Here is a 13,663-nt window from a genome sequence, read left to right as displayed (position 1 = left end):
TCTTTTTCTTGTTTCCTTACATTGTAGTTGGAGAGGTGAGGGTATTTATTAGTCCAGGACATTTTATAGTGTATTTGAGTGTGCTAAGTTCACTGATGCAATTGGAAAAAAGCTTGATGAGACTTGAGCTGAGTCTTGAAGGCAATATGATATTTGTAAAATGAACAATGGATTTGGCGTCAGGATCTGGATTCAGATCCTGCTCGTGCACTTAATCCTTCTGTGGCCTTGCGTGGGTCTCTTAACATTCTCATTTGCAAAATGAGAAGGGGCTACTGAGGTCTCTTTCTGTTCTAAATGTATGATTCTATGATATTACTACTTTTATTCTGCTACCTCTCCCTCCCAGTTTGGCATGTCCCTTCTCTTATTTGCCTCAGCAATCAGAAGATGGAGAGGCTAGTCCAAACCCTCAGGAGCTTCTGGTCAGGCCCTGCCTGGTCTTGCTCCTAAAGTGGTCATGAACAGAATAGTATTAATTGTTGGACTCATTCATCCTTGGTAGGAAGTTTGATTTACCGTGAATCAAGATTTACCTTCAGTCTTGCTGTGAATTTTTCTTCGAGAAGTCATATAAAGTTATGTTTTAACATAGAATCAGGAAGTCCTAGAACTTTACTGATTTACATTCTTTTAATTCAAAAAAAATTTTTTTGGCCTTTTTTATCCCAAGGGGTATTTCATACTCCTCTCTTCCTCCCTTGAACATAGTGCTTATGTGTTCTTCTAAGTATATTTCTATCCCAAACCTGTTTGTTGGCCAAGTTTGGGAAATGCTGTCATGGGAAACTGAAGTAGTTCTGTATTTTTCTCCTTCCTGAAAATACTACTAGTGACTTTTTAAAAATTAATTATTTTTTAGTTTTCACCATTCACTTCAGTAAGATTTTTGACTTCTAAATATTCCACCCCCCCTTCCTCCCCTCCCCAAGACAGCATGCGATCTGATATAGGCTCTCCATATGTACATTCATATTAAACATTTTCACATGAGTAGTGACTTTAATTTTAATAATCAGATCTTTTTAAAAAAATTTGTTTTTATGCCAACATTATTTCCTCTCTCCACTGAATCCTTCTTTGTAATTAAAAAACAAAACAAAAACCCACAACATCTTAAGTAAAAAAGCAAAAGCAACCACATCTGACAGTGTAGGCCATATTCCACATTCAGAACCTCCCAATTTTCTACCGAGAAGAGGAAGAATATATTTCCTTACTAGTTCTCTAAGGCTAAATGTTTATTACAATTCATCATTACGTAACTGTTTTTAGTGTCTTAACAGTTAAGTATTATTCATTTTAGGTTTGTATTTTTGTTTTTTCAGTGTTCTGTATAATTCTTTTTGTCTTGGTTTAGTATGCATCATTCCATATAAGTCTTCCGATGTTTTTCTGAATTTCATCATTTCCTAAGTAATATTCTGTTATATTTATCCAACCATTTCCCCATTGATGGGTACCGATTTTTGCTGTCAATTATTTGCTCTAACAGAATGCTGCAGTGAATATTATATATAGGACCTTTCTTTCTGTCCCTGACCTTGTTGAGTTATTTGCCCAGAAGAACCCTAGATTTTCTCATGTGCTCATCCCTTCTCTATGTTGATTATTTCCCGTTTATTCTGTTTATATCTTGTTTGCACATAATTATTTACATATGGTCTTCCCCATTAGACTGTGACCTCCTTGAGAGCAGGCATTGTCTTTTACCTTTTTTTGTATCCCTTGTTCTTATTATTAGCACAGTGCCTGTCACGTGCTTATTGATTATTTTTGACTGAAACTCTATTCATAGATGATAGATGTAGAGCTGAAAGGGACCTCAGAAATAGTGTCCAGTCCCCTCATTTTCTGGGTAGGCGATTTGATTGCCCAAGGTTTCATAGATAGTTGGTGGCAGAGGTTTGATTTTTGAACTTGGATCCAAATTCATTGCCTTTTTATACTCTACCACATTTCCTTTCCTAACAGCTAGGAAAAATATAGCATTTCTTATTTTGATATAGTCCTAAGAAAAATTATTGGATTTAAAAAGAAATGTATCTTGTTTCTTTTTTTGTAGGCCTTGATTTGTGACAGTGGTTTGGGTTTTTTTAGGGTGTTTGACAATGTGAAAAAAATAGCACTAAAACTTTTCCCATTTCCTTCCTATGTGTTGCCACATTGTCACTCCAGAGGTACTCCCATGTGCCCCTTATAAAAAAATGAATTTTAAGATGACAAGGAACAGATCTTTAGAGACTAGTTTACTGTACCTTAGTTGTATTACCATTATATGACTTCCACAGTGGTGATATGTTCTAAAAATCACTCAGCAGTATCTTCTATTTGTGAATTTTAAATTACACATGTGGTGTTTGTGTACTCTCACCGTGAACTTGATGTTGAAATAAAATTATATGTTTAGCAAAGGGCAGTTGAGCCAAATACCCACTGAGGCCTTCCAGATGATAATAGGTTACTAAATAAATAGACCTTAAAAAATAACGTCATTTTGTGTGATTGGGCTAAATTAAACTGTTTCGTTTTTCTTGAGGATGAAATCTTTTCTGATCTGTCCACTGTAGCTATTTTCAAACCTATTTTAAAGACTTGAAGTATTAGGAAGACTGTGACAAGTTTATTTTTAAGTGAACTTAATCTAACAATATCTGCTTCATATTTTGTTCAGTGCCCTAATCACATAGTTATTGGAGGGCTGGCATCAAAGTGAAAGAGACTTAGTTTCAGCTCCTGATACATTTGGCTCTTGCCATTGGCAAAGGGTGTCTTGGTACTCTAGGAGCTTTTTTTTTTGTTGTTGTGTGTGAGGCAGTTGGGGTTAAGTGACTTGCTCAGGGTCACACAGCTAATGTTTCAAGTGTTTGCGATTGGCTTTGAAATCATGTCCTCCTGACTCCATGGCCAGTGCTCTGTCCACTGCGCTGCCTCGCTGCCCCCCAGGAACTTCTTAAGACTAATTTACTGAGTAGCTGCTGATCCACATTGAGAGTTCTTGTGAATAAAATAACAGGTACAGCTCTCTCCCCCGCCAAAAAAAACCAGTAACAGCAGCAGCATTGTGAGAGGGGGCAGTTCAAATATTTTGAGCTGTGTTGAAGGTCTTTTTTTTTTTTTTTTTTTTTTGGGAGGGGGATAGATCTTTTTAATAGAGAAGGTTTTTTTCCACCTGCTAATTCCTAAGAACCCAGAAGGTTATGCTGAGAAGTTAAAGTAATTGTGTCATCTAAAAAAACATTCTTTTAGACAAACTGCTTGCAACCACCTTCCAACATCTGACCCACTGAAGTGTAAACACTTAGTGATCTCAGTTTTCTTTCCCAACTCCTTGGTTGAAAGATGGAAATTTCAGTAAGACATAGAAAAGGGAAAAATAGGAATTATAACCAGTCAGGGACTTTATTTTTCTCAGTTTAAGATTGTCTCCTTAACCTAATCTACACATCTGTAACTCTCTGAATTAGCTGGCTTTTCAGTAAAAACCTTGTTTTATTTCTCTTATGAGTGATTAGATTCTATCCTGTAAATGGTAGTCACAAGTATTTATTATGCAAAATAAAGAAGATGGCACCTTAGTTCTCTTAATTCCTGGGATTCTTGATTGGTTTTCTGTAGATGTGGAATGAAGAGATGAGAATTGAGTGTTAGAGCTCCCATCTAAAAGACTTGAACATACTTAGAATATTACTATGCTTATTCAGTGCATTAATCTTCCTGAGAACCATAAAATCATGCCTGGCTTTTGTGAAACTTTTTAACTTTGAGGGAGAGAACTTCATTTCTTTTTTTTTTTTTTTTTTTTTTGAGAACTTCTTCTAAAGCAAAACTTCAGTGGGAAAAATTTCTGAAGACTATTCCATATTAGACCTAATGGAGTAAGTCTAGTTATGTTTTAGGTAAATGTCACCATTTCTTTGAACAAAAACAAGGGAATGTTTAATAATTGGTATTTTTTTTTTTTTTTTTACTACTATTATGGAGGTATTATAAAGATGTTGCGGTGTAAGTCAGAGTTTGGAAGACCTGGGTTCATGTTTTGTCTCTTGACAGGATGGTTCTGTGACCATGAATAGTCATTTAACTTCTCAGTACCCCCAGGCAATATTCTAAGGCTTGAGTTTCAATCAAATCATAGGTCTGTAGCTCCCCTCTACATCTCATAATAATGCTAATAAAATAGTCAAACCCCTGTGGTGCTAATATATTATTAATAATGCATTCACTGTGTCAGTACTGTCCAGTCACAACAAATTTTGCTTTACTTTTTTTTTTTTTTTTTTTTTTGACTAGGCAGTGGGGTTAAGTGACGTGCCCAGGGTCACGTGGCTAATAAGTGTTATGTGTCTGAGGCCAGATTTGAACTCAGGTCCTCCTGAATCCAGGGCCAGTGCTCTATCCACTGCGCCACCAAGCTGCCCTGGATTAATTATATTGTTTTACTTTTTTTTTTTCCCACAACAAATTTTGAAGGAATGTGTGTGTGTGTGTGTGTGTGTGTGTGTGTGTGTGTGTGTGTGTGTGTGTAGATATAGATGTATACTCACACAGAGTAGTAGAATCAGTCTTTGAGTTCTCAAGAAAAATTATCAAGGGAGGATTTTTTTTTTTTTTGGTATCATTAGGCTTACCATTTTGGGGTAAAATTTTAAATAAAGCTTTAAATATAATGAAGACCTCAGAGCCATCTGGTCCAACCCATAAGGCAGAATGAATTATTTTTAAAATTTAAGTGGAAGGGTGACTAATCAACTAGAACCGTAGAAGTTGAAGTAATTTTGAAGATAAGGGAAACTACTTTTACAGCACTTACCTAGTCTTGATAGCAAAATCACAATTATATATAACAAAATACAGGAAATGAATGTTATATTTGTTATTGATGCAGTGAATCTTTTACTAAAGAGAAGTTTTAGCATCTGGATTTATGTGGCTACTTTATTGTTATTTATGTTGTAAGCATTTGAGATGGATTGGTAAGTGAATTGGAAGATTATGAAGCTGACAGTTTCATTCTTTAAATGAAATCTAATGCCATTTGTAATAAAGTACTAAAGGCTTATCGCTTTTAGAAATGGAGCTTTATAATGGAATATTACTATACTATAAATGTAAAATAAGATTAAAGTAGTATGGAAAGACAATTTAATGCAAAGTAAGTAGAGACAAGAACAATATACATCGTGACTATAACAAAACAGCATCCACAAAATAATTAAAAATGAATGTTGCAAAATTACAGAGAACAAGCATGGTCTCAAGAAGAAATAAAAGAAATTCCCTTTCCTCCCTTTACTTTCTCTGGCCCCCTCCTTTGTAGAGGTGGGAGGTCCATGGGTATGGGGTACTGCATATATTTTCAGATGGTGTGCTAGGTTCTCCTCCTTCTCCTTCTACACCCCCCCCCACCCCACCCTCCATGGGCCCGTTTGGGAGCTAGGAGAGACCAGAAATCTAGGCAGTATGAAAACAAAAGATAACAATATGATTTATTTCTTTTAGATGGAACTTTAGCCTGAACATACACTTTTCTTTCTTTTTTGTCATGTCTCTTAGACTCTGTCGGTGCTTTGTGAGTAGGAACTTTTGAGTAGCATCACATCTCATTTTGTTTTTCAGGGGAACTGTATCAATTTGACTGAAGCCTTGACTCTCTATGAAGAACAACTTAGCCGGCTTTATTGTCCTGTGGAATTCTCAAAGGAAATTGTATGTGTTCCCTCATACATGGAATTGTATCCTTTTTTTTTTTGAATGGGACATAGAGTCTGTGCGGAACACTCAAGGAGCCTCATCTAATCAAGCAGCTTAGATTCAGATCAAAAACTAAGTTTTGTTTGTTTGTTTATGTACCAGAACTATCCCCTTGGTATGGGGATCTTCCAGTGAGGAAACTTCCTTTACAGAGCAAGTACTGATCTAAACTTAAGAGTCTTAGAAAGTTGCCTGGGGCACTGAGACATTAAGGATCAATGAGATAATAATTATAAAGCTCTTAGCACAGTGCCTGGCACATAGTAAGCACTAAACAAAATTTAGCTATCATCATCATCATCATTATTTATAGGAGTTTGACCAGAGTCACCCAGATAGTATATGTTAAAAGTTGGGACTTAAACCCAACTCATCCAGATTCTGAGAACATTATTTTATCCGTCACATCGCAGCTGCTTAAATTGATTCATTAGGTACCCCACATGACATTTCCACATGGCACTCTGGAAACCTATTTCAGACTTCTGGGGGATGGTGGTGAGTAGATTGTGTGACTTCATTGACATCAGGAACTCCTAAGGGAGAAAATTCCCTCTACCAATGCATGCTTGCACCTCCTTTGCCAACTGATAGTCTTATAGAATAGCCAAGAAGCCTGAGAGATTGTGTCTTAATCCCAAGGACACACAGCCAGAATGTGTCAGAGATGGACCTTGAGCTTAGCTCTTCCTAACTTCCTGAGCAGAAGCCAGTTTTCTATCCAATATACTATGTTGCTTCTCATATCTACCCTTTTAGAGCTAACTCTTTAAGACCTAGCCTCCATTAGTTATCACGTGCATGATTTTCTTTATCAAAAGGTAGATTCTACTAAGCTAAAATAGGGACCTTGGACAGTGGGAAGAACAGTGGGAAGATGCTAGTTTAGCAAGTTTGAAGGAATCAGGAGAATTATCTTCAGTGAGATAGGAAACTGGAAATGATAAATGGAAAATTATACATAATTATTACTGTCATTATTAGAATTATAAGAATAGCTAACATTTATATAGTGCCTACTATGTGCTAAGTGTTTTGCAGATGTCTCATTAGTTCCTCACAACAACCCTGGGAGGTAGGTGCTATCATTATATCCCCATTTTGCAGTTGAGGAAACTGATTGCTTACTGTTACCTAGGCTTAATTTCGAGCTGAATCTTGAAGCCTGGGGAACCAAAAAGTGTCTTGTTGACTAAATAATCTGTACATCTCCCCAAAGTTTTATTGTAATTAATAGATTTTCAATCATATAAAGGAAATGAAGTAAGAAATTTCGGGTAGTATGTAAGGTGGTCACTTTTTTTTTTAAATAGTATTTTATTTTTTCCCCAATTACATGTAAAAACAATTTTTAAATTTTTTTTTTTTTTTTTAATTTTGAGTTCCAAATTCTCTCCCTTCCTCCCAGTTGGTAAGCAATTTTAATACAGGTTATATGTGTGCAGTCATGCAAAACATTTCCATGTTAGTTATGTTGTGAAAGAAAACAGACAAAAAAAACACCCCACTGAAAAATAGAGTGAAACATAGTATGCTCATTCTGTATTCAGACTCCCATCAATTCTTTCTCTGGATGTGGATAGCAGTTTTTTCACCGTGAGTCCTTTGGAATTGCCTTGGATCATTGTATTGCTGATTTACCTTTGATCTTACTACAGTATTACTGTTACTTTATACAATGTTCTCCTGGTTTTGCTTACTTCACTTTGCTTCAGTTCATGTAAGTCTTTTCAGGTTTTTCTGAAAGCATCCTCCTTACCATTTCTTATAGTACAATAGTAGTCCATCACAAGTCATACACTTATCAGCCATTTATTATTCTCTCTTCTGTCCTCTAGTTGTTCATTTATTCCTAGCTTAATTTAATTCATAAAAATTTCTGGTTTGGTCTCATCTACACATTTGCTCATATCTCCTTTATGATTAGTGTCTATCTATTCTCTGAGTTAAGTGTTTCTTAAACATTGCCTCTGGACCCCATTATGTTCTTAAAAATTATTGAGGATTCCCTTAAACAGCTTTTCTTTATGTGGGTTATGTGTACTTATTAGAAACTAAAACTGATGATTTTAAAAAATATTCATAAATTTATTAAACAATAAATACATAAATAACATTTTTAATGAAAAATAACTTATCCAAAAGAAAAATGTATTGGGAAGAGTGGCATTGTTTGGCACATTTTGCAAATCTCTTTACTGTCTGACTTAATAAATGACAGCTGGATCTGCTTCTTCATTCACGCTGTTGAGATTTGTTGTTTTGTTCGAAGTATGTGAAGAAAATCTGGCCTCACATAGATAAGTAGTTGCAAGAGAGGGGAATCAAATAGCATCTTACTAAAGTTATCAAAATAAGTTTTAAAAAGCTCAAAAACCTCACCAGAAAGGGCCTTGGGGACTTCAAAGTGTCCAGTATTGGGCAACTGCTATTTTAGAATGTCCGGGATATTTTTACATGCCTTAGTAAGACATTAGCAAGACTTTTGGTTCAGGTTTTAAAGATATATCTTCCTGTCCCTGAATCTTAGCCCTAAAGAAAATACTATAGAAGGTGGGAGAGATAACAGAAGTGCCAGATAACAATCTAATTAGTGATATTAAAAACATTGTCACAACCTCAGTAGAATAACGCTCCACTTAACTGGAAGCTACTTTTGTATGTATTTGGGGCAGTACTTAGTGGAAAGAGTACTAGATTTAAAGTTAGGACCTGGGTTCAAATCCCAACTCTTTTGCTTAGTATCTATGGAGAGGTAATTTCTTTGGGTTTATTTCTTCTTCTGTGACAAGATCAGATTGGACAAAATGACTTCTCAATTCTTCTGGTAAATTTAACAATCTAGAACAATTATGAACTCAAAACAAACCAGAAAAACCTTCTATAGCGTTCTCTAAACCTGGAGATTAAAGCTAATGAACTTTGTGGACCATCAGGTGGTCACTCAGAGCCTTATTTAGAATTGTTAAGTAAAAGCTAAAAAATTTGGTTAGCTTGGTTACTTAGCCCACACATATCAATTGTCTATTAGGTGTCAGGCATTGATTAAAAAAAAAAGAGGACATTGGATTCGTATTGGGAGTACCTCAGTCCGTACAATGAAGGAGTTTGGACTAGATTGCCTGACATCCCTTCCAGCTCTCAGACCTATGAACTTGAGATCAAGGGAAGAGAGAATCATTAAAGAAGTCACAGAATTAGCAATATTATGGAAGAAGAAGCAGCCCCACACCTTCAGTAGCTCCTGAGGATATTGTATTTCAAGACAATGTGTTAATTTGTGGGCCTTGGTTTCCTCATCTGTTAAATATGGAGATACAACTTTATTTTCTCTAAATCTATGATTTATAATAGCCATTTCTTGATTTGGGAATTAGGTTTAACATATTATTTAAGAAGACTAGGAAATGAATAATATATTTAGAAACATCTCCATTAAATTTCTTTTAAAGAAATGCTTGAAATGAGTAAGTTTTTAGGCATTTGGAAAATTCATATATATGAGGATCATCTCATTCATTCCTTGAGTATGAGTAAACAAGACTGCTATGCCAGTTTTTGTATGTGAAGGCAGTCTAGTCCCTTACACTGTTTCTAAGTGGGAATTTTTAATGACCGCTATTGTAAAAGTGGAGCTAATTTGCTTTAGAGAGTGAGTATAGATTAGAGATCCTCAGGAAAATGAAGTTTATGAGTTATGACTGTTAATCCCATGGATTTATGTAATACCTTTCCTACTCTGAGTTTGCCTCATAATTAAATTATCCTCATTGGATGCTTCTTGTGGAATTTCTTTCTTTCCTTAGAGAATAGAATGGGAAAAAATAACTTTTTTTTTTGGTTTAGGAAAAAATGTTGAATTGGTGGTTAAATAAATCTCTCCAGACTGATTGTGCATTAAGGAAGTACAATCCCCTGGAAAGATTAGAGCCCAAATTTGTTTTCTTTATTATCTAGATCACACACACATGATGTGTGTGAACTCATTTCTTGATTAGATGGCCCTGCTTTAGGGATATGTGGCCAGTAGCCCCAGCAATAATAGCAGTAAAATCTGAAATACACCAATAACAAATCGATACAAAGTCTAAAACAAAGCTTACCACTCTCCCCATATAAATGGCAGCTCCTCCTCTGGCTCCAAGTAGCTCAACCTGTACTTGAATAGAAATTCCTGAGGAATTTTCCTCCGAAGATGATCTAATACCTCTGAAAATCCAGTGACGGGGAACTGCCTCCTTTCTAAAGGCAGCAGCCCATTCTACTTTGGGGTGTATCAAATAGTTAGAAAGTTTTTCTCATAGCATCTAAATTTTCCAGTTTCTAGTGACTATTGACCATCATTTTATGTTTCTCCCCTTCCTCTTGCCTTTGGCAGGTGTGCAGTTTAAATGATGGTAAACATGGGAAATTGCAAAAACTGAATTTAACATTTCTCCCAAGTGTCATAATTATATGAATTTTCCAAAACATTCTGAATCTCTTTCACCAGAAGCTACTAAAAAACATTACAGAACGAGATACATTTTTGGAAATCACTAGTGCATTATTTTGTTTGACTATGTATAATTGTTATTATTTTCCATTTATTTTTCTTATTTTTCTTTTTGTTGATAATAGGGTGGGGGGAAGGAAAAGAAATAAAACATTAGCATCATTTGATGAAATGGAGAGTCCCTTAGGCAGTCTCCAACTCAATTTATATAACATAGTCCCTCATTCATGCCTTTTTCATTTCATAGATAGTATCATAAAGTGGTCTAATCATTTTTAGTTTTCATCCAGACTCTGGTATGTGTGAGGTATTAACTGGTACTTAAATTTTTTTCTTTGAATGACATCTGTTTGTGTTCCTTGACCTTCTTTCCCCTCCTCTCAGGTGGGTGTTTTACACTGTTTGGAAGAAAACTGAATTTTGAAGATTATTCTTGCCTGCATATTGCCATCTTGAACCTTTTAAATTATATGCTCTAGATGATCCTGAAATTAGTCATTCTATTGATTGTGAATTCCTTAAAAAGTTTTTTTATTATTATTTTAATTTAAAAAGCAAATGGAAAATGTATATTTTGATGAGCTCTAGGGTGTTATTTTTTGAAAGTCAACTTAAAGATGAATTGGCAGCGCTGCTGCTGAATGCACTGAACCTTTTAGAATGTGATCCTTGTATTTCTCTGTTAATGTAGGCTTTTATGATAGAGCTTCATGAGAGTGTGTGTGTGTGTGTGTGTGTGTGTGTGTGTGTGTGTGTGTGTGTATGAGGGAAAGAACGAGAGAGGGAGTGAATGAAAATGAATGGATGTGTGGAGTATAACAGTTTTATTTTTTGTTTCTTTTTTTTAAGTTTCATTCTTTTAAAATTTCATTGTTAAGGGATATTTGAAAATATATATTTTTTTCCTTTTACAAAAGTTGATTCTGTTTAAGAAATTGGGTTAAAGGAAACTTTAAAGTGAATAACAGTGCTTCCATTATAAAAAATAATTTTTTGTGTGTTTTTTAAAAACTTACTCTCAATACTCTAGTTCCATAAAACAAATTCTTACACTGATGTAATTGTAGTTCTGTTTTTTATGTATGTATGTGTATATATGTATGTACATATACATATACAGTTTCATTAACCAACTTGTACAATAGACATCTTTCCCTTATCTTGTCTTCCCTCCTCCTCCATCCCCCCAATCCATTACACATGCAAATTTGTTTCTCTCGTGACCTTGAACTCTGACGGTAGGTTAGTAAATCTAATTTTGGTAGCATGACATTGAAAGTCAAAGCATGCTCCCATATCGCATGTCACACTCATGTGAGACATTGAAATAAGGCACTCTTTGGATAGCTCGCTATTCCAGGAATTTACAGGAGTATATTTGTTTCAGAGAGTAGTAGTAACTTAGATTTATACATAAGAGAACTAAGCAGCCAAAAGCTTAGTACTTCTCACCTTATTAAGGGGGGTGGGCTGGTAGATCTTAAGAAGCATAGGTATCAGTTTTCCAAGTTCAGCAGTTCACATAGGTTACAGTACATATCTGATCGTTATATTTGTTGAAGTTTCAAGTATTTCAAAATTAAGATTTGAGATTTCAAATTCAAGATTTCTCCCCTTGGCCATTTCTTACCTATATCTTTGTGGAAAGTTATTTCAATTTGCTGATTGAATCAGTTCATTTATGGTAACTTTGCTGTAAGCAGACCATTGTAAACGAGATATCCTGTACCACTTCTAAGGAGGAAAAAAGATAATTTTTTTATAATGCTTAAGGGTGAAATTTTTTTAAAGCAAGCAAGCACTCTTCTTCCCAAATTTTATTCTGCATTTCAGAAGAAACAAATACTCTTTAAAAAGGAAGGTATTTTAACTACTTGGTTTATTGGGATGGGAGGGAAGAGAAGAGATTAATGGATCCCCTTATTAAGTTTATAGGATAAAACATGATGTTGTACTGACCTGTCTTTAACCAAGAAATTTTTTTTGTGTTAGATATGTAGTAAAATTTGTCTTTGACAGCCTTTGTAAAATGGACGAGCTTGTCTTTGAGGATGCTTGCAGAGCAAAGGCTGGGTATAATGTTCATAGATAGGTTTATATGTGAACATTATAGAATATACACACATACAAATTATACACACATAATGTATAATGGTGCTGTTAATGTTCAAATACCATATGAGTTGAACAACGAGAGGGAGCATTTTACTTCATTGAAAAACTCACCACCACCGAAAAGCAATTTGAAATCATGTGCTTTCCTTCGTGGTGCTGGGGATATGGTGTGACGAGCATCTAGGCATAACTTGAACTTTGAACTTGACGATCAGATCAACTTGTGGGCTGAAGCAGGATATCCAGCTATCAGTCTGGGGGCACAGGTCCTGCTACAAAAACACCAACTTAGAAATGTGGGTGGTAGGTTTGTACATTCAGGTCCCTGGAAAGGTACATTCAGAGCAAAGGTATATGGGGTGGGTGTGTAGGGGGAATAAGGGGAGGGTTTGGGAGAGGGGGAGGGAGAGGGAAAATATGTTGTGTGAAACTAATAATGCACACAACCTCTATAATTTTCTTATTGTCATTATTTGCGTGGAGAAAGAGTGACCTTTGTGGTTTTGAAAATATTTTGTAGTTACTTTAAAAAGATAGCATGCAAATAATGAATACTGGTGACTTTATTTGCTATTGCTGAAGAGATTCTGAAGAAATGTTTAAAGAGTGAAGCACTGTCATTTAAGATTTATTTTTAATGCTGTAGTGTAGAATTTAAAGCTCAGTTCCCTCTGTACAGTGAGCTTTTGAATGGAACATACTATATGTAGCGCAATATACAGACTTTTTTTTTTTACAATAAAAGGCAAATGTGGACATAGTTATGAGCTCAATTCCACATCTAACAACAAGTACAAAGAAATGATTTGTGTTTATTTGTATTCTTTGCACCAAATGCTGCTTCCACCTAGAAATGTGATTAAGTATTTAAAAAAAACAAACAAACTTGATAGTGATTTGACTGTGCTCAAGAAAGACTGCTAGCAATGTTTTGGCTGCCGTAGTGCAGTGCATATGTTAAATAAAGGTATGCTATGACCACTTGGGCAGTTGCCGTATTCTTTTGGGTCCATTCTACTTTTCCAAAGTTGTGCAGTGGTTTGGGTTTGCCACCGCCCAACTTGGTTTGTTACCTCTTTATTTTGATCTGAAACCCGCCATCCCCCCTTTTTTTTTCACCTGGGGCAAAGCAGTTTTTGATTTTGTGGTAGAGAATGGGAATTGACCTTTCTCCCAAGTTTGCCCCTTCTCCAACTCCAAGCCCTGAAGCAGGGTGGGCCAGAGAGGTAATAGAGGGTATGGATTCAGAGTCGTGATTGCACCTTTGAGCAAAGCCTTTTGTGCTCTGCTTTACCCCCT

At 35.5% G+C, this 13,663-nt stretch overlaps 1 protein-coding gene across 1 annotated transcript in view; it reads left to right on the top strand.

Moving 5' to 3' along the window:
• Window positions 1-12,741, top strand: part of SMS (spermine synthase) — a 67,501-nt gene extending 54,760 nt beyond the window's left edge. The window contains exons 10-11 of the mRNA XM_027868355.1: window positions 5,620-5,735; window positions 10,634-12,741. Coding sequence (XP_027724156.1) covers window positions 5,620-5,735; window positions 10,634-10,673 — 156 coding nt within the window. The 3' untranslated portion in view covers window positions 10,674-12,741. The remainder of the gene's footprint in view (window positions 1-5,619; window positions 5,736-10,633) is intronic.
• The last annotated feature ends 922 nt before the right edge of the window (window positions 12,742-13,663 follow it).

This window comes from Vombatus ursinus, unplaced genomic scaffold (genome assembly GCF_900497805.2).
Source record: "Vombatus ursinus unplaced genomic scaffold, bare-nosed wombat genome assembly UNPS02001419.1, whole genome shotgun sequence".
Taxonomy (NCBI): Eukaryota; Metazoa; Chordata; class Mammalia; order Diprotodontia; family Vombatidae; genus Vombatus; species Vombatus ursinus.
The sequence above is the reverse complement of the archived record's forward strand: the minus strand, read 5'-3'. Positions and strand labels throughout refer to the sequence as shown.